This window comes from Artemia franciscana, chromosome 11 (genome assembly GCF_032884065.1).
Source record: "Artemia franciscana chromosome 11, ASM3288406v1, whole genome shotgun sequence".
Classification (NCBI taxonomy): Eukaryota; Metazoa; Arthropoda; class Branchiopoda; order Anostraca; family Artemiidae; genus Artemia; species Artemia franciscana.
Window position 1 is genome coordinate 5,915,377 of NC_088873.1, and position 24,654 is coordinate 5,940,030.

The 24,654-nt window shown below is 36.2% G+C and overlaps 1 protein-coding gene and 1 long non-coding RNA gene across 4 annotated transcripts in view; both read right to left on the reverse strand.

Moving 5' to 3' along the window:
* The window catches only part of LOC136032731 (uncharacterized), a 306,662-nt gene that overhangs the window by 67,834 nt on the left and 214,174 nt on the right, over positions 1–24,654 (reverse strand). The window lies entirely within an intron of this gene.
* Positions 1–24,654, reverse strand: part of LOC136032722 (dnaJ homolog subfamily C member 5-like) — a 65,557-nt gene that overhangs the window by 22,527 nt on the left and 18,376 nt on the right. For all 3 annotated transcript variants that reach the window (XM_065713035.1, XM_065713037.1, XM_065713036.1), the window contains exons 2-3: positions 4,860–4,926; positions 1,645–1,783 (exon numbers count right to left, since the gene is read on the reverse strand). In XM_065713035.1, coding sequence (XP_065569107.1) covers positions 1,645–1,783; positions 4,860–4,879 — 159 coding nt within the window. In that variant the 5' untranslated portion in view covers positions 4,880–4,926. The remainder of the gene's footprint in view (positions 1–1,644; positions 1,784–4,859; positions 4,927–24,654) is intronic.

Below are 24,654 nucleotides of genomic sequence, written 5' to 3' on the forward strand. Positions count from 1 at the left end.
TTTCCACTAATTTCCTACATTTTTCGCTTAACTCTTAAACAGCAACAATTTTCCCATGCATCATGCTTTTCTGTTAGTGTCTTTTAACACAGCCCTTAACACAAACAGATGTTGGCTAAGGGTGAACCGTTGTTTGTAAATTTTCTGTCAAAACACACTATTTAAAATGACTTCTTCCTTTTTTTAAGAACAAAGGTGAGGTTTGCAATTTTTTTTATACCTATTTCATATATTTTCCAAGTTTACAAGAGAATCACAAAATAATAATTTTTTTTTTCATTTTTGGAACAAGTTAATTAAACAACGACAAAGAATTCGTCATTAGTTTTTCCGAAGTTCAATTTCTTCCCCTCATGCCACTTTCTCGCTAGATGTAAATACTATTAATATTGCTGCTACCAACTTACAACCCTCCTGTTGACATCACAGCCACACACGCTCCTCCTCCATCCCAATCTATCCTAGCCTCCCTCTTTTCACTATCCAAAGAAACTCCAATTTCCCTTAAATATTTCCGTACACTGTCCTTCCAACCCATTCAGGGACAACCTATTTTCGTTTGGCCCTAAAAGGTTGACCGACGGGGATGATCTTTGGCAATCTGCCATCCATCATCCGCAGAACGTATCCTAGCCATCTCAACCTTACTCTACATATATACTAGTTTTGTAATTGTATCTGGGTAAAACTCCAAGTATTGGATATTGGCTAATCATGTGCAAAAACTTTTATTAAAATATATCTTTCCTAAACATGGACTAATTACGAAATTAACGTTGTACGTGATATAGTTAATTTTAGATAAGACTGGGTTAGCTGGGACTGGCTCACCACAATCTTGGAAAATCTCTTTTTTCAATATTTGAGCTTAAGTAAAAGCTACTCTTGTAGCCTAGCCTATTTAGATACCAAAATCCTCTTTTGCAACACTTGCTTGTAACTGAAAATGTCTATGATTTACTCTGTCTGGGATTGAGTTGCTTTGTTCCGACTTTAAGATTCTTGTGACCAATATTGGGCAGTATTTTCTAAGATTAGGCTCAAGCTAAAAATACGCACTTGTGATTAGGCTCCACTATTAACTATCAATACGTTTGAAATAGTTTGTATTGTACATGGTTAAAACATTCAAACTAATTACATATTTATAAATACAATTTCGGCAAATCCAAGGGTGAAACAAACCCATTAAGCTTCTATGTGGTGTAATAGTACTTTTATAGATTTAATTCTTCAAATAGTGATTGGCTGCCCGACTACTGGGCATCTTACCCTGTATCTGTACTAGGTATTGGAAACCGGTCATTCTGTTTTTACGTCTTTATATATTAGGTCGTATCTTATAAACAATTGGACACCCAAAAACCAGAATACACCAATGGGCTCACCGTGTTGATATAAGTGGATGTCTGTCCTTAACTCAAAGTCAAATTTTAGAGTCTATAATAGGTTTTAGTAGAGGACAGCCGGGTAAGCATTTGATAGGTGGTTTCTCCGGCTGAAATCGCTTATTTTGAATACCTTGCAAGACTCCGATTTCAACAAGTTGTGCTGTATAACACCATAAACCAAATACACCTAAACACCGTAAGTCCAAAAATAATCATTTAATATCAGCTGCATAGAAGCCAAAATTATACATACTTTGTCAGCGGCTTCTGGGTTATTAGGATTTTTATCTGGGTGAAATTTGAGCGCTAGTTTCCTATAAGTCTTCTTAATATCATCTTGTGACGAGGTCTTTTCTATCCCCAATATTTGATACAGTGAATCACCAGATGTCCTTAAATAGAAATCGTATAAGAGGAGTTTAAGCAAACGCATTGTAATATTTTAAAATTAGAATAGAAAAACAAAGGAAGGAAAAAGAAAATAGGCCTCTAAAAAGCAACAAGTATCAATATAACCGGAAAGACAAGGCTCAATTTTCTAGGGTAGAGGGAGCTGGTAGGGGGAAGGACATTGAAACAGTCCAAAACTTAAACATTGCACAATTTAACTATGCTATTTTTTTGCAGGATATAAACGTAGAAAAAAAAAAATATAAATGTTATCATAGAAAGCTCTAAGTAAAGAGCGATGTGGGCACAATGTATTATTACTATTTTTGTTATTTTTTAGACGAGGGCACTTTGTATCGAAGGAGTTGTCGTAGAAACTTCGAAAAGGGCTTATTCTATATCATATTAAAACAGCTAGTGCCCTTTTTAATAGTCGAAAGCAATTGGAAGGCAACTAACTCACCTACCACGCCCACAATTTCCTCAAACACATTCAATCATAATGTTGAGACAGCCATATTGTTCAACATAGTAAATAGATCCGGAAACTATGTCTTTGACAAAAACAACTCCCCCCACTCTGGGCATTAAAGGTTTATATAGAAAGGGTGATCGTATAAACTTCGGAGGGGGCTCATTAAATTGTTAATCAAAAGTTAAAGATTCAGCATTATAGATTCTTTATGATTCAGAGAGAACCGAGCGTGGATACCCCCCCCCCACCCCTCGTATTTTTCCGAAATGCATCTGATACAAATTTTGAGATAGTCATTTGTTGTCGTAGAAACTTCTAAAAGGGCTTATTTGATTGTAAATTCAAGCGGCTAGTGCCACTTTTAATAGCCGGAAGTGATTAGAGGGCAACCAACCCCCCCTCTTACGCCCACCATTTCCCTAAACACATCCAATCAAAAATTTGAGTTCAGGGTAGTTAAAAGCTCAAAAAATTATGTCTTTTACAGCCCTCATGGTAAAGGTTGTAAGCTATGCCCCGGGGGCACATAAAGTTTGTATAGAAAGGGTGGTCATATAAATTTCGGAATGGGAACATTGGATTGGAAATCAGATGTTAAAGAGCCTTTTTAAGATTTAAAGTGATCAGAGGGTGAACACCTCCCCCACACCTCGTATTTTCCCGAAATTTACCTAATAGAAATTCTGAGATGGTCATTTGTTGTCGTAGAAACTTTGAAAAGAGCTTATTCCATTGGAAATTGGAAGAGCAAGTGCACTTTTTAATAGTCGAAAATGATTGAAGGGCATATAAATCCCCCCACGCCCATCATTTCCTCAAACACATACAATGAAAATTTTGAGATAGCCATTTTGTTCAACTTAGTTGAAAGGGCCGGAAATTATGTCTTTGAGGATGACAACCCCCCTACAGTCCTCAGGACAAGGGTTGTAAATTATGCCCTGGGGGCATTTAAGATATAAATAGAAAGGATAATCGTATAAACTTCGGAAGGAGATCATTGGATTGGTAAACAAAAGTTATAGTGCCCTTTTTATGATTCAGAATAATTGGAGGGTGGATACCTTCCATACCTCTTTATTATTGTGGCAATTTTACGCTTGGAAGATTATTCGACTTTATTTTTGCTCATTCTTGACTTAATGCAGCTACTTACGTTTCTTTGAAAAGCTTATCTTGTGGGAAGTTTTTTAAATTAATTCTAAAGACATCGTATCATTCATTTGAATGTAATTTTTATAAGCCAAAAAAAAGTGAATAAACAAAAAATTGTTTGAAACTGAATTTCATAGCATACATTTACATATATACATTTACAAAAATTAGTTGTAATTTATTTTGTTTTGATTTAAACTATATGATCAATAAAAAATTTGTAGTCTTAGCCCTCCAAACCTTAAATCATCGTATCCCAAGTTTGATATACTTTGAAGGAATCCATAAAATTCATTATAAATCATGTTTTTGATTTCTTAGTTTATGTATGAGTATACCAGGGTCCAGAAAATTGCCTGGACAAAACGGTTCCTAAGTAATTAATGCTTCACAAGCCCCAGACTGAAAAGAATTATTATCACAACGAATGTCTTTAGTAGGCCCAAGACGTAATCTAAATCAATACGTCTTTTGCTGGCCATTATTTTGCTAAAATATTTAATATTAAAATATTTATATATTAACATTTTAAAAACTAATATCAACGATTAAAAATAATTTTGAAATTAAACATTAATATTTAAAATATTTAATATTTAAAATAATAGGCCATATTTTACCTAAATATTAAGATGTTATACATTTCATTCTTAGATTCAATTTCTGAGATAATGATTCATTTAAGAAATTCTTAAAAGGATTCAATACTTTAAAGGATCACCATATCTCATCCATCATAAACTTTCTTAGTTTGTGCGGCCAAAGTATTTGGAATTGATTGGACGGAATTGACATATCCACGAAGAGCTTGGATATCCGAATCAACGTCAGAAAACTAAAAACCAACACATGCTTCCCAGAAACCTTAGAAAATCCATTTAAATTCTTTTTTACTGGATGCATTCAGTTTAATGGAGCTTACACCATTAAAAAGTGTGAATTCTGTTCTTTGATTAAATGGAGTAAATTTTCTTTTTGAAGGTCAGGAAAGGACAATCCCTAAAATATGTTTTAGCATACCCGCTAGAAAAAAGCTAAAATTCAGCTAAAAGGACATATCATTTACAAAATTTAATAGCCTTGGGAGTTCCCTGTGGTGCTACCCGCTTTGATTTAAAATCTTGCTGGCACAGGGGAGATGAAATTTCACTGCATTTTCAATCAAACTACACAGTCAAACCACACATTCTCAATAGCTCTCTATGGTGACTAGTTTCCAGGGATAATTAGCTAATGAGCTTTGTCCTTGAGCTTTTAACATTAGCTAATGAGCTTTTAACACAACATAAAGAACTAAAATATATTCTGTGAGCACCTAAAAATTACAAACAAACATGAGGGTTTCAAATCTAGTTACTTGAATTTTGGATCTCCTAATTCACTACTATTTTTTTGGTTGGCTTTAATATTAAATCCTCAAGATAATAAATAAGAACGAAAAACCTTACGAAAGCTTTCTAGCATCCATCTTCCCGACTCTTCTTCAAATTTTCAGAAAACAGAGTTCGCTTGAACCTTGAAAGAAAAATCTAACATGTTACTGACAACAAGATATAACACAGAATTTAAATTGAAACAAATTGAGCACACAAATGTGTATAGCTACAGAGAAAAAGAGAACTTGCTATCCTATGCTTCCGCAACCAATCCAAGTGAGCCCACTGAGTAATTTCAATTCAGTACAATTGGGACAAAATGATAAAAGCAGCCTTGTGGTTCTCAAACTTAAAATTTGAATCCAGTGAACTATATTGTAACTACACTGTTACCAGAAAATGTGATTAGATTGTGACTTAAAAATAACAAATGCTAATTTCAAACTTGTTTTTGAATTATTTCATTCAACACCCCAATTCCTGTATCAGAGGCAAAGCTCTAGCGTTGGTAGTCGGACTCTTAGTCTACCCCCCCACCTTTACCGCCCAGAGATCCGAAATTACAATACAAAACCGAGTCAAAACAAGCAGATATTGCCACAAGTAGAGCTGACATCCCCCCTACCATCTGAGAACACGAAATAATTTACAATTAACTGGATTTTTTTTAAAGAAAGTGTGTTGAAATCAGGGCCAGTTGTTCTTTTAAGGAGGATGTCTTCTATACTTTCTACATAAGTTCAAGTCCGCAGCGTTTATGGAAAGGAATAGGAATCTTATTCTCATATTCTAATGTCATATCCATGCCCTTTCGTCTTAAGTTCCAAGTTAGCTATTTGGGACAGATATTACAGGATCTCTACTTATATTATCTGCCTTGTGAACAACTCAAGTGTGTTTTTGGCAGTTTCTGTCTTTTCAATAACTTATAAATTTTGGTAGTTACTGAGAGCTACATTAAACATGTCCATAGTAGCAGCATTAAGTTTTCATGACTTAATATTATAAGTTAATACAACGTCTATTCAAGGGTTGTTCAGCCAGGTTTCAACTAGATCCAATAGGTTTGATAAAAGAGCTGCTATGAACTGCAATGAAACCACATACTTTGATATATATATATATAAATACTAGCTGTTGGGGTGGCGCTTCGCGCCACCCCAACACCTAGTTGGTTGGGCGCTTCGCGCCCCCCCAAGCCCCCCCCCCCGCGCGCGTAAGTCGTTACGCGCCATATTAGTTACGCGCCATTGTAGTTGTGTCCCTGTGTCCCACCTGTGAATATAGATAGATTTATATATTTGTTTCAAACTACGTAAAAATTGCGAATATACAACATTTTTGGCTTTCCCACTACTGGGAGCTTTCCGTTTCCAATTGCCAGCAATTGATCTGAAAATGTTTGATCAGAGTCATCGTTTTGCAATCGGACACGCATATTTGTAGTTAATTTTAATATTTTTACGTGTGCCCATAAATTAGAATTTTTCAGGCAAGCATTCATTTCGTCTGCAGGAGTCAAACTACGTAAAAATTGCGAATATACAACATTCTTGGCCTTCCCATTGTCTGTGCATATACAAAGCCGTATACACTAATAATGACGTCATATGCAAACGCTCTTTTTACAAACAAACAAACATGCATACACGCAACTCGTTTTTATATAGATAGATAGATAGATAGATACAATACAAATTAACTGCGTAAAACTTGCGAATATACAACATTTTTCGCTGTCCAATTGTCGCTGCATATAAATAGATTGTCAGGTTTACCGACCCTCGAACATGCAACGCACAATTGTCCATGGGAAAAACAATCAGTATTAAGATCTATACCACATTTTTCTAATGATTGACCTTGAGCTTTGTTAATGGTGATTGCAAATGCTAATCGAATTGGGAATTGCAATCTTTTAAATTGAAAAGGCAGATCCGTTGGAATCATGGGAATGCGAGGAATAAGAACAGCCTCACCCTCAAAAGGCCCTGTCAAGATTGTGGCCTCTATTAGGTTTTCCATTGTTTTTTTTTTTTTTACGGCAAGTCGCGTGCCATTGCAAAGCTTTGGTGGGTTGATATTTCTTAAAAGTATTATTGGTACGCCTATTTTTAGTTGTAGCACGTGTGGTGGAAACCCTGAAAGATCTATGGAATTTAAAAATTCAGATGGATAATTAGCCGCTTCATTTGGTTCCAAAACTGTGTCGACTGACTTGTAAAGGACTGCCTGGTCTCGAGTCTTGGTCAAAACAATATTGTTGATTTCGTGGACGTCTATATTTTTGGGTGCGAGAATCCCTCTTTCACTTAGCCATTTATTATTTTTACAATTTTTTAGAATATTCGGAAATACTTTTTCAATCAATTAATTTTTGGACGTCACTAAATTACAGAAATCAGCAGGTAGTTGTATACGTCCTGAAATTGAGTCTATCGTATCATAAATGTCTTTTTGTTCCGACGTTAACTTGGAAATGTTATTTTGTACATACGACAATAGATCATTCGTACTGTAACTTTTTTCACGATCCGATTCTACACATGTCGAAACAGCAGCGATACGGTTAGGTGAAGGCATTCCCAAATCCTGAAGAGGTTTGTTTGCCATACGTACGCACAAATCTTCTATAATAACTAAAGTGTAGTCATAAATTTCTGATGTAAAATCAAAAGTCATATCTGACGTCTCTAACTGTTTTCGATGGAGTATATCTTCGGACATTTTTGACTTATATTTTTCCCATAACTCTGTAGGAGCTGATGGAGAGCAAGTTGTTAAAATGATGCCAAACAATGCACGAATTTGACTTGGGGTTGACGTTTCGCATTAATGGGGAATATGGAACAACCCACTGGTTATCTACTTCGATGGTGGTACCGTTGCCATTGTAGGTTCTTCAGTCATTTTACAATTAGAAATTTCTTTTTCAACGGTCTTCTTACAATTAAAAATTTGTCTTTGAACGATATTCTTAAATACCTGTGTCCTGGTCGTCATTTATATTCCCTGTGTCCCGGCCGTCCTTTGTGTCCCGGTATCCCAGTCTGTAATTTCTCTTTGAGTGTCCCGGTCGTTATTTATATTTCCTCTGTCCCGGTCGTCATTTGTGTCCCAGTCTGTAATTTCTCTTTGAGTGTTTTTTCTTTTTAGTATTTTTTAGTTTTTTACATTTTTTCTTTTTTCAGTTTTTTTTTTCTTCTTTATTTTTCAGCTTCACTATGAAATACATATCGCCGAACCTTTGTTTTTTAACTAAAATCTGGCAGGCATTGATGACCTTATCCGAGTCAAAATCCCAAACCCAATCATCATCGCTATCACTTTCAGTTTTGATATGTTTTGACTCTCGCTGTCCGTGGATCTTCATCTAACTGCGCGGTTTTGCGTTCTTTAGCCTCAAGCCTGTTTCCTTGCTGTTCTTTTGATTCCTCGGCACGCTTTCTTTTCTGACTTTCTCTATCAGCAGCAAGTTTTTTGGCATAGACTCTTTGAGCATCTTCATCGGCTTTTGCCATTGTAAGTTCATCAGTCATTTTAAACTTAAACATTAATAGATTTCTACGTGAACATATATGTCTTAAATATCTTTAATGACGTCACCGTCATAGCAAAAATGACGACAACTAACTTCATGACGTCAGCTGACACAGAAACATGACGTCACCTGATCCACAGATAGACAGACAACTTATTTATATATATATATATATATATATATATATATATATATATATATATATATATATATATATATATATATATATAGTAGGTCTCCATATTGTACAGGGGCTCCAGTAGCCAAATGATTATTCTAACAATTTAACGAAGGTTAAAAAGGTTCAGAAGCACATTTATATTAAGAGTTTTGATGGGTCTGTGCAAGGATTCAATCTTGCAAACAATATTTCACTACTTCCTACAGTACCGTTAACGCAGCAGTGTTTTAACGCCACCGCGGTTTTCCACCACCATATGTTTCCGCCACCTTTTAATTCAGGTAGGTCAGCATAAACATAGATATAGACATAGACATAAAAACATACATAGACTTAGAAATAGACATAGAGTCAGATATAGACAAAAACATAGGCTTAGACATAGACATAGATTAACCTAACCTGTCTATTAAGAACCAACTAATCCTTTTGAAGCTGCAAGATTTCCTGGGTGGCGGAAAACTGCGGTGGCGTTAAAACACCCAACTCACCATTAATCTGATATTGTGCATGCTCATTGACTTCCGATGAAGATGCATGGCAGTCGAAAGACAATTTCTCTAACAGTTCTGCTATTCCATACAGCTAACTCTATTTGAATACTTAGATCAACAAAGATGAATAACTTTTAAAATCTAATAATTTTTCGTCTCATTGCAACGTCATTAGTTGTTATAAATAAGAACACTCTGGGTTGGAATGCTACAAAATTCATTATAATTCCTTATTTTATGTTCTTTCCGAACATCATATTCGCGTTTCTGAAAATACAACATTTGACAACATTTCATTTCACAATTATTCAAGAGCAACTTAGATGTAATAACTGCTCCATGCTTTATTTTCAGTCATAAAAAGTTAAATTTTTCCTAGTGGGGATAAATTTTTTTTTTAGCTTGTACGATAGTTTGAACGGCATTTTTAAAATTCATTAAATATTTTATTTAATATACGATTCAATACGAATAATGAAAATTTAATATATCCATCCTTTCTAGATTTGCTTCATTGAATTCACCTAATTTTCGGGCAACTTTGCTTAAGACAGACATTTCTAGAAACACTATTCTTCGTTATCAGATGTGACCTTTGTCAATATCACTTTACAAGTAGAACTGTTTGCATTTCTCTTGCAAGACTGAAACAGATTGAATATCATGAATTTGATACCGGAAAAGCAAAAAGAAACAATCAATAAAATAGCAAGGCAATTTTCTTATAGGCTATTCCCTTACTCTATTGTTAAGCAACAAGCCGACAAAGCTTAAAACACTAAGGACCGAGAAGATGAAATTTTACTGTTTAGATTGGTAAAATGAAAACTTGACTAATCGTTAATATATCTTAAAAATTAGAAAATATCGAAAATTCGAGTTTTAATGATAATTGATAGGCACATATGCCGTTTTTTGGTAGTAGCAGGTACTAAATTAATAAAGCGCATGAAAAATAGGCTAAAAACATACAGCACCAAATAGCTTAAGAACCTGTGTCTTCTTTTAAGGTGAAGTTGCCTATAGTGGTTCCCAACCGGTGGTACGCGTACCCCAGGGGGTACGCGAAACCCTCGCAGGGGGTACGCGAAGGTCCCAAAATTAATTTAGTCTACATCTTTAAAACTTGTTTCTGACTCAGTTCCAACATTTCCCTCAAAATCAGATAACATAACCCATTGTACGTAATTTCAGACTCGTTTTCAAAACTTTCGCTTTCAGTAACCCGCTAATTTTTCTCCATAGCCGTAAGGTCTCGATTTAAACTCAGCGGGTTCAGTATCTTGTCATCTGTTGAAACACGAAGTTCGTGAATTGTGGTTGCAAACAAAGATGGATAGATTCCTGATCAGGAATAACAAGAAGCCGAATGATGGTACCCAAAACTCTGAACCTGCACCTAAGAAGAAGAAATATGACGAATCATCGGTCAAAGTGCGTCGATATTTGTCAGCATACCTAGGGCTCGGATTTAGTGCGACAAAGTCTGATCCAGTGAATGCACAGTGCGTCCTTTGTGGTCAAGTCTTGGCCAACAGTTCCATGAAACCTGCGCATATGAACCGGCATCTCAGTACTGTGCACCCTTCTCATGTCGGTAAGCCCATAGAGTTTTTCAAGCGTAAACAAGAAGCATTCGCTAGTAACTGTTTGGAAATTGCAAAAGTGGCATCAGTTTCTTCAAAGGCTCTCCGGGCTTCGTATGCTGTTTCATATTTAGTTGCGAAACAGAAAAAACCGCACACCATCGCCGAATGTCTGATATTACCAGCACTAGTGAAAGTCAGTGAAATAATGTTTGACACGAAAACTGCTACTGCCCTTCAGTCTATACCTGTGTCGAACAATACCATTTCAAGAAGGATAGAAGACATTGCAAGCGATATTGTCATGCAGGTTATTGAGCAAATAAAGTTGACGAAGATGTTTGCGTTACAGCTTGACGAAAGCAAGGATGTGTCAGGTGAAGCCCAGGTGATCGTCTTTGTTCGATATCAAGATTGTTCTGACATAAGAGAAAATATTCTGTTTTGTCAAAACCTACAGTCAAGAACAACAGGAGAAGAACTATTCAAGGTGATTGACAAATTCTTCGCAGAAGGCGGCATCTTGTGGAACTGGTGTCTATCAGTTTGCAGTGATGGAGCTGCCGCCCTAACAGGGAAGAATAATGGGCTCATGGCCTGGATAAGGAAGAAAAATCCAAAGGTGAAGTGGTTGCACTGCATTATTCACAGGCAAGCTCTTGCATCGAAAAGGATGAACGCACATCTGCACGAGACCCTCAACGAGGCTGTAAAAGTGATCAACTTCATCAAAGCCCGACCACTGAACTCAAGAATGTTCAAGTTGCTGTGCCAAGAGATGGGTTCAGAACATCAACATTTACTTCTGCACACAGAAGTTCGCTGGTTGTCTCGTGGGAAGATTTTAAACAGACTTTTCGAGCTTCGACAAGAAGTTCATATGTTTCTTCTGGAGCAAAAATCTGCATTCAGTTCACTTTTTGAAAACCAGGACTGGGTCTGCAGGCTGGCCTATCTTGCGGATATTTTCGACAAACTGAATGACTTGAATCTGTCAATGCAAGGTGTCCGGACGGACGAACTCTCCCTGAATTCGAAGATGTGTGCTTTCATCAAGAAATTGGAGTTCTGGCTTAAAAAGGTTCAAAGAAACAGCGTTAGTGTCTTCCCGACCCTTGACAAGTTTGCGGACGATAGTGAAATTGATAACCTCAACACAATCTGTGATTGTATTCGGGAGCATCTGACAAAGTTACGAGATGAACTTGTGTCGTATTTCCCATCGATTATGAACTAAGATAGAACGCAGGATTGGATCCAAAATCCATTTGTTGAAGACGTGACCTCAAGCTCCGGTCTTAGTGAACAGCTTACAGAGAATCTGATCGAACTTGCCAGTGATCGCGCCTTAGAACTGAAATTCCAAAATGTAACTGTTTCCCAGTTTTGGCTGGAGGTGAAAGGAGAATACAAGGAACTAAGTGAAATCGCCATGTCTGCTTTGTTACCATTCGGATCCACTTACCTTTGTGAAGTGTCATTTTCGGCACTGTCATTGATCAAAACCAAACACAGAAACAGACTGAGTGTACAAAATGACCTTATAATTGCCGTTAGTGACATCGAGCCAAGATTTGATAATATTTTAGCAAAAAAGCACCCTCAAGTTTCTCATTGATTTTGTACATACATTTAAGCACCGTCATATTGGACAATAAATCTCGTGGTTTTGAAAATCTGATTTTAGTTAAGAAAAAAGTAAAACAACGATTCTCAAGAAAGGGGTACGCAAACTTTTTGGGCCTTGACTAGGGGTACGCGGACCGAAAAAGGTTGGGAACCACTGGCCCTATAGGAATCAAACATATTGTTAATGTTTAAAAACAAAGAGTGTTGTCAACATTTTTATTTAATTTCACAATCCAACATGGCAACCTTGAAGACAATATGATACTAACTTAAAAGCTTCTCAATTTTTGAGAGAAAAAAAAGAAGCAAAATCTTTGAAAATCCCAGTTTCCAGGTATGAATAGACCTAGAAGGGGTCCACGAGGCTACTGTTTTTTTGAATCCCTATAGAGTTGCAGGAAAAGGTATAGAGGGAAATGAAAAAGTTTGCGATACCTTGGATGTGAAGTAAGATTTGTTTTGTGAGGAAGAATTGGAGACAGTACTAAAAGCACTAAACAATAATAAGGCTCCAGGTGCTGATAGTTTGGTAAATGAGTTTTTTTTTAAATACGGTGGCTCTGAGGTTAGAAATAAGTTATTAAAAATTATGAATATGATTTTCGAAAAAGGGGAAGTACCTAACGATTTTAGAAAAACCTCTATTAAACCACTGCATAAGAAAGATGATAAGAGTGAGTGCGGTCATTATTGAGGCATTAGTCTCGTCTCAGTAGGTAACCAATTACTTAGTAATATGATTCTTTTTAGACTAAGAGATACTATAGACAAAATAGTAAGAGAAGAACAGTGGAGTTTTAGAAAAGGTAAAGGATATGTCAACCAAATTTCTACTCTAAGGTTCATAATTGAGTAGTGGCTGAGTTGTCAGTGCCTGAGCGTTCAATTTTGTTGATAGAAGAGCTTTAGCAAAGGTCTTATCCTTGTATGCTATGTCTATGTACAAGAATAACAGCATAGCGGTTAAGGTACGAAATGAGGTTAGCTACAGGTTTTGCATTAAATCAGGGGTTAGGCAGGGTTCTGTTCAATTCCCCTTTATATGGATGATTTTGATGGACTTTGTCTTAAGGAGCACATAAATGGAAATGGGCGAACACAGAATAAAATGGGGGAGGAAAAACTTTCCTGGACTTCGATCATATTGATGGCTTAAGCATCCTAGATGAACGCGCAAGCAAAATAAATGCATTTTCAGAGGTTTTTCGATTTTAGGGTGCTAGAATATGTCTGAAAATAAATGTTAAGAAGACTAAATCGCTAAAGCTAGGAATAAGTGACGAAGTGAAGTGACGTTGGGTAATAAAAAGATTGATCAAATGAGCAGCTTCATTTACCTTTGTAGTATTATTAGTAAAAACGATGGGAGCAGTGAAGATGTTAAAAGTAGAATAGCCAAGCTTCAGAGTGTTTTCAACAGTTAAAAAAAGTTTGGAAGAAGAAGAAGATAAGTCTGCAAACCAAGATTACAAGGAACACTCAACCAGGCAACCTCAACCAACACAACATCACGTATCCAGCTAGAGTTGTCAGGGTTGAATTACGCATGTAGCATGATAAAGCGTACCAAAAAAAAGTAAATTTTTCTTGGTGGAATTTGTGGATATCGATTTTAAGTGTCCTGAATTTGGCCAGTTTAAATTTTGGGTAAAGTTTGCGGTGCAGCTAAGTTATGGGCTGTTCAACAACATAATTAAGTGTTTATTTTGGGAAAATTAACTTTAGTTGGGTTTTCCAATAATTATAGTGTCAAGCTTAGTTTGCCGAGTATTTTCACAAACAAAAATTTGAGACAAACACCCTTTCAGACTCCCGAAACTTTCGAAGCACTTAGAGAGGGGTATCCGCCCTTTCCAGGTCCACATCCCCTAGGATTACGATTTCACATACTGTTCAGAATAGGCAATATGCCTAATATTTTGCAGAAATGTTATTTTATTTTTACAGTAAATCATAAAAAAGCCTTTTATTGTGCTAAATCCTTTATTGTGCCCCAAGGGTGCAGATACCTCAGCTTATATAATATTTCATTCACAGGAGCTTCTAAAAAAACTTCTGTGACCAGTTCACAAGTTCTTTAGCTAACGTTTCATAGAAGACATGAAAAACAAAATAAATGAATTTGTTTTCAACACGCTTATTATTAAATTATTTTCACACCCAGCAATAAAATAGAACCTGCGGAAAGATCCACTAGTGCAGTGACAGAATTGAAAACCAGTAGGGTTAACATAAAACCCTCCAAGTCTGACGTATACAATTTAAAAGTTGAGTTTTTTTTCTGTTTCGAAACAACGGGCGAATCAGGCAGGGAGAAAAGAAAGTCTGCCATAATTTTGCGCTTTACAAATTAACCAATTCATTTTCCCTAACTCGAGTTGACTTTTTGCCATTTAAAAGGTCAACACACCGTTTTGGATCCCAAAGGAGTCAAAGTATCCAAAACAGTTCATAAAGGATATCCACAGAGCGGAGTAGGTTCTCCGTAGCGGAGTAAGTTTAATTATAATTATTATAGATAGTTTATCGAATTTATTAAAACAACATTCCATATATACCCCAGCGTAAGATGACCTAGTATCCTTAATGTGACGAAAATGTTAAAAGTTAGTTCGAAATAGGACAGCAATATGTTGAATAAAATCAAAATATGGCTGTAAAAACATAAACTACAGTTAGCCCCAGAAAAGAGCAAAACAACCGATTTTTACAAGAGACAGGAAATGGCAAGTTCCTTTCGCTCTAAAAATATATGACTACTCGATTTCCCTGATAGAACAGCTAAAATAACTTGGGGTCCTATTAGACCATCAGTGAAGCTGGAAAGCTAACTGTAAAGAAAATCTCGTAAAGCCACAGCTTCCTCATTGTAGTTCCATATGGAGCCATGATATGGGCCAATTCAACTCAGATTAAAAGCCTCTTTAAGCCTCTAATAAGGGTTAAAAGGCTAGCGTGCATAATGAAAACCTCAGTATACCCTGGAGCGGCCACGGCATCCCTGAAGCTATTACTAGGACTTCAATGCACAGAAAAAATTTTAGAAGAAGAAGCAGTAAAAGCGCAATCAGATTGAGGTTACTGGTGAATAGATAAACAAGCAGCAGACATGATATAGGACAATCAAAATCCACTTTGATATCTGCAACTCAATGATGCTTAAATGCGAGGAGTTGCGGATGCCTAAGGATAAAATAATCCCAATAATAAAACCCATGAGGCTATTCTGGATTGCCATAAGTGGATCAGTGGTATCTCCACTGATAGGTGGATTTCCACTGATGAATCCCAAATCTGATAGGTGGATTTCCACTGATGAATCCCAATAACAAAACCCCTGAGGCTATTCTGGATTGCCATAAGTGGATCAGCGGTATCTCCACTGATAGGTGGATTTCCACTGATAAATCCCAAATCTGATAGGTGGATTTCCACTGATAAATCCCAATAATAAAACCCATGAGGCTATTCTGGATTGCCATAAGTGGGTCAGTGGTATCTCCACTGATAGGTGGATTTCTACTGATGAATCCCAAATCTGATAGGTGGATTTCCACTGACGAATCCCAATAATAAAACCCATGAGGCTATTCTGGAATGCCATAAGTGGATCAGTAGTATCTTCACTGATAGGTGGATTTCCACTGATGAATCCCAAGTCTGATAGGTGGATTTCCACTGATGAATCCCAAGTCTGATAGGTGGATTTCCACTGATGAATCCCAATAACAAAACCCATGAGGCTATTCTGGATTGCCATAAGTGGATCAGTGGTATCTCCACTGATAGGTGGATTTCCACTGATGAATCCCAAATCTGATAGGTGGATTTCCACTGATGAATCCCAATAATAAAACCCATGAGGCTATTTTGGATTGCCATAAGTGGATCAGTGGTATCTCCATAAGTGGATCTCCACTGATAACATCAGTGGAGCTGATGTTAAAGCCATCCATAGAGGTAACACGATGATTTGCAATTTGAAGAGGAATCGAGAACTGAAATAGTCACATAACAGATTATAACGATCTGGACACAGAGATAATTAGTTATCATCTGGGTAGATTTCCTATGGTGTTCCAAGCAATTTGTTTTATAGAACGGGCAGCTAGAACAATGAGACAAAAGCAATGTACAGGTACAAACAAATGAATTGTAACTGAAAATTAAGTATTTTTAAGTTTCTTCAGAATAATTTACTTCAGAAGAAGTGAATTAAATTGCTATGAAGCACTGAACAATCTAGCAACCAAAGCATACCAAATTACTTTGATGTGGGTTCTAGAACATTCTTGGATCGACAGTAAAGAGATGGCAACTGAAGCAGTCAAGCCTGGGACATCACTGAGATAACAGGAACATGGACCTCTTAACCCCATTTCTTACGGCTTCTGGAAAGCGGCAACAGAGATGACGATTGAAAAAATGACAAAAAAATGGCATAAGAAGTTGGAATAGAATGAAACAAAGGAAGTACTGCCAAATTTTGATCCCTGGAGTTTTCTCACCTTTTTGAATTTCAAGCTGTAGGATGTTCTGGAGGAAGTAATGGTTCGACAGTTGGTAAAGTTAATAGCAAGGGCAAGGGAAATTAAATAATTATTTTGTTACCCAAGCCAATAATTAGTTAAGTTTACTAGGGAGGGGGAGGGAATGAACCTCTAAGGCATGAGCCTCAACCATGGTATTTTTATGGGTTTATCCTGAAACATATTAAAAATACATGAAATCAGAGTAGTAAGATTTTTCCCCCACAAGTTTTCCGTTTTTAAAATGAATTTAACTCTGAACTGTAGTCTAAAATTCAAATTGCAATTGAATTTATGGATAAGGAGGAATTCCAACTCCAACAATCAATCAACCACAAACTGTTGCGGACAAATATGTTAATAACCAAGTTTCACTTAAAATGTAATATAGATGGTTTTGACAAAATGGTACCAACAACTTGTATCAAAAAACTATCATAACATTTCAATAAGCAAAAAAGAAATTCAATCTTCCAATATTTTCCTTTTAGCCGTCATTTAAAGCGTCACTGTTTTTTTTTTTTTTTTTCAATTGGCACTTTGAGTACCTGACCGAACAAATTCTTTAAGAATTGCTCATATTGTTCAGGTATTTACTTCCTTTTGTTTACTTTATATAAACAAAGAATGATAAAACTTGACAAACTTCATCAGTATGTATTATGCCAAATTCAACTTGAGGATAAACAAAAAACAACACAACAAGCAAAATAGAGGATACATTTGTAACATTACTATAAAAAGAAAACCAGGAAAATATAAACAGGGTATATATATATATATATATATATGTGTGTGTATATATATATGTGTATATATATATATATACATATATATATATATATATATATATATATATATATATATATATATATATATATATATATATATATATATATGCAGATTAGGCAGAAAGAAATATTTCTTTCAATTTCTTTTTATATGTATAGAGTGATGGTGACTCACTTATTAAAATAAATAGTTTATATTTATTGGCAATCTCAGGAAGTTGATATCTTAAACTTAGTCTTGATAACCTCATTTTAATAAAAGGAAAAAGAAACTTATTCCTTGCTCTTGATAAATGGCTATGTTTATTTTCAACCAAGAGTTTCATAAACAAACTAAAATGGCCGTTCAAAGCAAACTTATGACTAAAAAAAAATCACTATAAACAAGAGTTTGGTAACTCCCTCCTTACCCGAACCTTTAAGGTCTAAAGCCTAAGGTCAAAGGTCTTGGCATAATCAAATCAACCGTATAAAAAATCCATATATACGAAGGTTACTCATCTTTAAGCGCCTAGTGGGGTCAAAGTGGACTAATTGCCAAGAAATTCTCTTTGAGATTTACAAGAGATTTATTCTTTCAAAGATTGAGTGTGCCATTGAATCTTATGGAGAATGTAATAAGACTAATCTTGCAAAATTAGAAACAATTGAAAATATGGCTAGCAAAATCGCCCTAGGGCGTCATGCTCAGTGTCCCTCTAACAAAGTAAAACACTTAACTGGTCTACCCTCTATTTCAGAAAGATGAAATATACTGATCATCGAATATTACAGCCTAAAATGGTATTTCGCATAGCTTGACATTTATACGGTCGTGGGAAATATTTAACAAGATTGTCCCATCCTGGAAACTTGACTTTCCCTGTTCCAGTTATTTTCTTGTCCCCCCAGGATGGCAAATGTCACCTCCAACTGTTTCACTAGAGTTAATACCCCTGTAAAAGAAAAATTACCTGCCAATCTGAATTCAAGCACTTTTTCATGAGAAAATGACAACTTTGTATCCAGACTCTCTCCAAATTTACACTGACGGCTCGGTGAAAGGCAGCAAATGTGGCTCTGCATCTATTATCCCAAGTTATTCACTAAATAGAAAAACTAGACTACTTGATAATGCTTCCATCCTCACGGCGGACCTGTCAGCCATAAAAGAGGCTTTAAAGGTCGTCAATATTAATCCACCGGCTCCCAAAAGAGTAGTATTGCTCTCAGACTCCAAAGGCGTCCTTCAGCTCATTGATAATACCCATTGGAGTGCCATGAATAGCGTCATGAGGACAATCAGAGGTCAATTAATCAGTTTCCGAAAGTCTTATTGAAATCAAGTTCCAGTATATACTCAGCCACCAAGGTATCAAATACAATGAGATAGCAGACCAGTTAGCTAATGGCTCCTTGCACAATCTTATCAGCCCCGATTTGAAGGCCCAGACCTTCACAGACATGCTCAGAAGGAGAGTTCCTTCAAAAACAAGAATTCCCATTCCATCCGTATTTCCATCAAGGGCAGATATCATTTTTGTTTATAGAATCAAAAGCAACTCTTTGATCTGGAGAAAAGATGGGTTTACTTGGCATAACCGAGCCGATCCATGTTGCAGACTTCGCAACTCTAATCCAGAATCCCTGAACCACCTGATTTTTGAATGTCAATGCATCCAGCAGGAAGCAATCAACATTAGGAGAATCTTCAGTGAGGCAAACCTCCAGCCTGACATCAACGTGCTGCAGCTCTCAAGTCTACCAGCTAACACTGAAAGACGTCTATACAAAAGTATTTTCTATTTCCTAAGACATAATGATATCTGCGAGTAGATCACACATATGGTAGCAAGACTTATTCCTCTCTTATCATCGCCTACAAATTGAAAATCATCGTGAAGCCAAAAGGAAATCGAAATGGACTCCAGCAGGCTTGGCATTCCAATAAGAAGAGAGCAAAAACAGCATTATAGTTAATTCAGCAATGAAAACAATAAACTGCACACAAAAAACTGCAAACTATGACAGAACTTTTTCACCTGTTTCATGATAATGCAATGAAAAATAGGATCATTTCAAAACTAAAATTAATGATTATTAAACAAAGAGGTTAGCTGAGGCCATTCATTTGATATGCCATATCAATAAGGTCAAGCATATACAATAGTTTTGTGTTTTGGTACCAATATGGCCAACAAAACCAAAACTTATGTCATCTTGGCTATGTATTACCCTTAGGTTCTTAACTGCTCTTTTTATAAGGGTTGAACAAGTATAAAAGAATGTACAATTGCAAGAAAATCCCAGCAAATGCACAGTCAATTTGGAGCGAGTCAATTGCCCCCCTACATATCTTTTTTGTGCTTTAATTGAAAATGCTTTGTTCTTTTTGGTATTGTTGTAAAAAAAAAATAATCTAATTGTCCCCATTAAAAAGGCACTTTTTCCCCTCCCTCTCTTATATTTGATGCCACTCATCAAATCATGAACTGACCCCAATGCTACTTGGTAACAACTACTAAAATATGTGTGCTCACATTTTTAACGGTTGATTTACAGACCAGAAATTGGCCAAATATCAACACTAATGACATTAGAACCTTCAAAACAACATACAAATTCAGCAAATATCTATATTTTACAACCTGCTCTTATCAGCAAATTGGGTAACCCCCCCACCCGTAAGGCCCTAGTTTACCAGCAGAACCAGCCTTTTTTCAGTCTGACTCTTTCCGATAAATGAACCAAACCATACTAATTGGAACCATCCAAGGCAGTCTCTAGGTTGAGACATATCGGTGAACTCAGGGGTGGATAACATTCCCTTGTTTGATTTAAGGAAGTGAATATTCCAGGAACTGTCATTTAAGGAGGCATAGGCAGCGCAATAGCACTGCCTAAGTAAAGATTAATGTGGGAACAATGTATTTTTTTAGGTCAGGGCACTTCGTATCGAAGGAGTTGTCGTAGGACTTCGAAAAGGGCTCACTTGCTTGGAGATTGAAAGGGCTACTGCCCAATTTAATAGTCGAAAGCGATAGGAGGGCAACTAGCCCCCTCTGATGCCTACCATTTCCCCAAACGCATTAAATCAAAATTTTGAGATAGCCATTTTGTTCAACATAGTTGAAAGGTCCGGAAATTATATATTTGAGGATGACAATCCCCCTACAGCCCTCAGGGCAAGGGTTGTATGCCCTGGAGCATATAAGGTTTATAGAGGAAGGGTGATAAACTTCTGAGAAAGCTTATTGGATTGCTAATCAGAAGTCTTAGTGCCCTTTTTGAGATTCAGAGTGATGGGAGGGTGAATACGCCCCCCAAACCTCGTATTTTCCCAAAATGCATCTGATAGAAATTTTGAGATGACCATTTGCTGTCGTAGAAACTTTGAAAAAGCCTCATCGGTTGGAAAGGGAAAGGACTAGTGCCCTTTTTAACAGTTAAAAGTGATTGGAGGGCAACTAACCCCCCTCCCAAGCCCACCATCTTCCCAAATATATCCAATCAATGTTTTGACATGCCCATTTTGCTCAACGTAAATGAAAGGTCTAAAAATTATGTCTTTGAGGATGATAACCTCCCCCGTTATGCCCTCAGGGCAAGGACTGTAAATTATACCCTGGGGGCATATAAGGTATATATAGAAAGGGTGATTGTGTAAACTTCGGAGGAGGCTGTAAAGATTCAGAATTTTCTGAGGGTGGATACCATTCCACACCCCGTAATTTCCCGAAATCCATCTGATAGAAGTTTTGAGATGGCCATTTGTTGTCGTAGAAACTTCAAAAAGAGCCAATTCGATTGGAAATTGAAAAGGCTAGTGCCCTTTTTAATATTCGAAAGTGATTGGAGGGCAACTAATCCCTCCTCCCACGCCCACAATTTCCCCAAACAAATCCAATCAAAATTTTGAGATAGCCATTTTGTTCAACGTAATTTAAAGGTCCAAAAATTATCTGTTTGAGGATAACACCCTCTCCATAGCACTCAGGACAAGGGTTGTAAGTTATTCCCTGGGAGAATATAAGTTTTATATAGAAAGGGTGATCACATAAACTTTGGATAATACTACATACAGAGAATAGGCTACTATTACTGTGACTACTATTACAACTGCGCCTAAGGGCAGGAAGGTGGAACTTTCAGAAATTTTGAGGGGGGAAGATGAACTGAATCAGAATAAGCCCTCTGTATGCAGGTTGTCAAAAGGGTGTAACAACAATATATTAGGAACAGTTTGATGTGTGAAGTTGAAATTAACAGGGCTTGTTGTGAGGTATGTTGAACTATTCAAAAGAAAATATGCATATCCTAATGTAACTACTTCTACTCATACTACTGCTACTGCTGTTATTATCACTGCTTCTATTACTACTACTGCCACTAAAGCTTAGGCTACTATAATTAATACTATAGCTACTACTACTACTGCCATTGAAACTAAGGATATAAGCCGGAAATTTTGGGAGATATAGAAACTGTATGAAACTAAATTGAAACACTATGCCAAGTTTGTCAATTGGACCTATCGGAAATGCTTCAGGAATGGCTAATGGTATCTATTAAGCTGAAACTTTCACAATTTGTTGAAGGGGTTGTTAAAGAAACCAAAGGTGCTATGCACATACTGTTGCTAATGCTCCTACAACTATTGCTATACCACAAGCTAAGGGTATTAAGGAGAAACTTTTAAGGAATATTGAGCTGAATGATTGAGCTAAAAAAAAACAAGAGCTAAGAACTCATATGGCACTTGTGACGAGGCAAGAAGAGCTAAGAGCCAAGAGCTCATATGGTATGAACTATCAATAGATTGATTTAAAAGGAAAATCAGAGGCTTAATGCCGGTCAGGATTTAACATAAGAGCTCTGAGTCACAATGTCCTTCTAAATATCATAATTCATTGAGATCCGATCACCCACTCGTAAGTTACAAATACCTAATTTTTTCTAATTTTTCCTCTCCCTTTAGCCCCCCAGATGGTCGAATCTGGGAAAACGATTTTATCAAGTCAATTTGTGCAGCTCCCTGACACGCCTACCAATTTTCATCGCCCTAGCACGTCCAGAAGCACCAAACTCGCCAAATTACTGAACCCCTCCCCCAAACTCCGCCAAAGAGAGCGAATCCAGTACGGTTACGTCAATCACGTATCAAGGACATTTGCTTATTCTATCCACCAAGCTTCATCCCGATTCCTCCACTCCAAGTGTTTTCCAAGATTTCCCCCTCCAACTCCCCCAAATGTCAAAAGATCTGGTCGGGATTTGAAATAAGAGGTCTGAGACATGAATTCCTTCTAAATATCAAATTTCATTAAGATCCGATCACTTATTCGTAAGATAAAAATACCCCAATTTTCACGTTTTCCAAGAATTCCGGTTTCCCCCTCCAACTCCCCCCAATATCACAGGATCTGGTCGGAATTTAAAATTAGAGCTTTAAAGCACAAGATCCTTCTAAATATCAAATTTCATAAAGATCTGGTCACCTTTTCGTTAGTTAAAAATACCTCATTTTTCCGAATTACCCCCCCCCCCCAACTCCACCAAAGACAGCAGATCTGGTCCGGTTATGTCAGTCACATATCTTAGACAAGTTTTTATTCTTCCCATCCAGTTTCATCCTGATCTCTCCGCTTTAAGTATTTTCTAGCCCCCCCCCCAATGACGCTGGACCCGGTTGAGATTTAAAATTAGAGATCTGAGTTACAAGGTCCTTCTAAATATGAAGTTTCATGAAGATCCGATCACTCCTTCGTAAGTTAAAAATACGTCATTTTTTCAAATTTTTCAGAATTAACCCCTCCCCCCAATAGAGCGGATCCGTTCCAATTATGTAAATCACGTATCTAAGACTTCTGCTTATTTTTTCCACCAAGTTTCACCCCGATCCCTCCAATCTAAGCGTTTTCCACGATTTTAGGTTCCCCTACCCCAAACTCCCCCCAATGTCACCAGATCCGGTCGGGATTTAAAATAAGAGCTTTGAGACACGATATCCTTCTAATTATTAAATTTCATTGAGATCCGATCACTCGTTCGTAAGTTAAAAGTGCCTCATTTTTTCTAATTTTTCAGAATTAACCCCAATGGCCCATTATACTTTAAAAATAAAAGTTGCTTTAAAATATACCAAAAGGCATTGCATTTATGGTTGTGAATAAGACACCTCAGCAATATGCTAAGAACGACAGGGGGTATTAAGTTGAAACTTTTGGGGATACTACTATTACTACTTCTGTTCTTGCAATTTGAATAAATCTATATATATATAAAAATAAGTTGTATGTCTGTTATGTCTGTTACGCCAGATTATATCTTCTATCTATATATACAAAAATAAGTTGTTTGTGTGTGTGTCTGTCAGTCTGTCCGCATATGACGTCTGAATTATTTCATCATATACCAATTCAAAAACGAATGTATTCAAGCCGAAGTAGCTGAGTTGGTAAAGCGTTATGTTCCAGGTTCTAGGTCCGACATGTTCCAGGTTCGAACCTTGGCTTTAGCATTAATACAAAAGAAGAAAAAAAACTAAAAAAGGTAAAAACTACAAAAAAAAACTAAAAAAATGTAAAAAACTAAAAACTAAAAAAGAAAAAGAAAACTAAAAAAAAGGTAAAAACTAAAAACTAAAAAAGAAAAAGAAAACTAAAAAAAAGGTAAAAACTACAAAAAAAACTAAAAAGAAAAAAAACTAAAAACTAATAAAAAAAACTAAAAAACTAAAAGCTAAAAAAGAAAAAAAACTTTAAAAAAAGGAAAAAAACTGAAAAATAAAGGAGAAAAAAATAAATAAATAAAAAAACTAAAAAAGGTAAATGTATTCAAGCCGAAGTAGCTGAGTTGGTAAAGCGTTATGTTCCAGGTTCTAAGTCCGAGAGGTTCCAGGTTCGAACCTTGGCTTTAGCATTAATACAAAAGAAGAAAAAAAAACTAAAAAAGGTAAAAATTACAAAAAAAAACTAAAAATAAAATACTAAAAAAACTAAAAAAGCTAAAAACTAAAAAAAACTAAAAAAGTGAAAAACTATAAACTAAAAAAGAAAAAAACTAAAAACTGAAAAAGAAAAAAACTAAAAAAAGGAAAAAAACTGAAAAATAAAGGAGAAAAAGAAAACTAAAAAA